General features: G+C 37.8%; 1 protein-coding gene across 1 annotated transcript; it reads right to left on the reverse strand.

Annotated features, from left to right (window-relative positions):
• Positions 1-305: 305 nt before the first annotated feature.
• On the reverse strand, positions 306-1,385 carry LOC105556162. Its single transcript, XM_012003240.1, has 4 exons — positions 1,271-1,385; positions 1,153-1,186; positions 528-687; positions 306-442 (listed from the first exon to the last, which is right to left on the reverse strand). Exons 1-4 carry the CDS (start codon positions 1,303-1,305, stop codon positions 306-308), a joined length of 366 nt encoding a protein of 121 aa, XP_011858630.1. The 5' UTR covers positions 1,306-1,385.
• Positions 1,386-1,393: the final 8 nt, after the last annotated feature.

A 1,393-nucleotide genomic window follows, 5' to 3' on the forward strand; every position in this document is an offset into this window, starting at 1 on the left:
GATCATGTAATTCGAAGTGCAGTAAGCATTCGAGATGCATTCACAGAATTTTTTGTACTGTTGGAGCTATAGAACAGCAGTGGGAGAAGGCATTACTCAATGACTTTTAAACATTAATTTCTAAGTTTATTATTATACATGTCTATATTTTCTTTAAAAATTAAATATATATAATATAATATAATAGTATATAAAATATATAAAATATAATATAACAGACATCCTCTTAATTATTTAATAATCCCAAGCTTTCCTCCATTTCACGTAACTTCATTAAAAACTCCAACTCTAACTGTGATCTTTCCCTATAGGGAAGTCGGCGCATATATTCCTTCCGCCAGTCGTAACATAAACCCATCAATAGGGCTTGGTTGAACATGCGTGCTTAAGGCCTCTAATAAAGCTCTATCTATTTCGTCGGTTTTATTTGAATATCGTCTTTCTGAAACCAAACAGTATATTTAATTATTAAAATGCAATGTCTGTAATGTCTATTTCTAACTGTAGTATCTATTTTAAACACGAACTTTTAGACGATGATGTCACTGCAGACAATTCAGATATGGCGGGTGATGGCGGTAAAGGTGGCCTGTTTTCTGAATTAACGTCATCGTTAATGTCATTCGTAGAGGAACTTGAACAGGAAGGTGAAGTAACAAGAAAGTTATTCGTTACTTGAGTTGTGTCTTTTGTTAGATATGGCCTGATGTGGAAAGGCCTATCATAAATCCCTCACTTGAACGGGATATGTTGATCAGGATATTTGATAGGATAGACAGGATGGCTGTGAGAAGATGCCCGGAAGAATGTCCGTTGAGCAGGAAGGAACAAGCGCAAAGGGAATATGATAAAGACTGTTTATTTCCTCGCGGACGTAACAAACGTATGCACCCTGTATTAGGCGCGACCGCACTCACAACGAAGACAGTCAATCACGACCCTGTACTTATCGCACGCTTCGACAAACGGGACTCACACTCTCCGAACGCTCTACGATGCTCTCTCTATGCTCGCCATTCCCAAAACTCTCCTCTTTCGCCGATACCGTCGCGCCCTCTCGCGCTCCTTTACCATCGACTATTGGGCCCGCTTTCACGCGACCACATACCGCCGAGATTAAAACATGCACACTTTATTAATTGCACCTTACACTTTGTTCTTTGAGAATCTTAAAGATGTATATGTTCTGAAACAGAAATAATAGAAAATAAATATATTCTTTCGCGAAACGTAATTTAAAACATTCAGTAGAACTTATATAAGAGTATACTCTTTATACTCCATTGTATCATTAAGGAAACTCATTGCATCGTAATAACGGAAAGATGGTTTAGTTTTTCATTTATGGAAGTACCTGCAGCACCACTCCGTTTTTCAGTGCTCTGAGTTTTCC

This window comes from Vollenhovia emeryi, unplaced genomic scaffold (genome assembly GCF_000949405.1).
Source record: "Vollenhovia emeryi isolate VEMERY1.0 unplaced genomic scaffold, V.emery_V1.0 DF949058.1, whole genome shotgun sequence".
Classification (NCBI taxonomy): Eukaryota; Metazoa; Arthropoda; class Insecta; order Hymenoptera; family Formicidae; genus Vollenhovia; species Vollenhovia emeryi.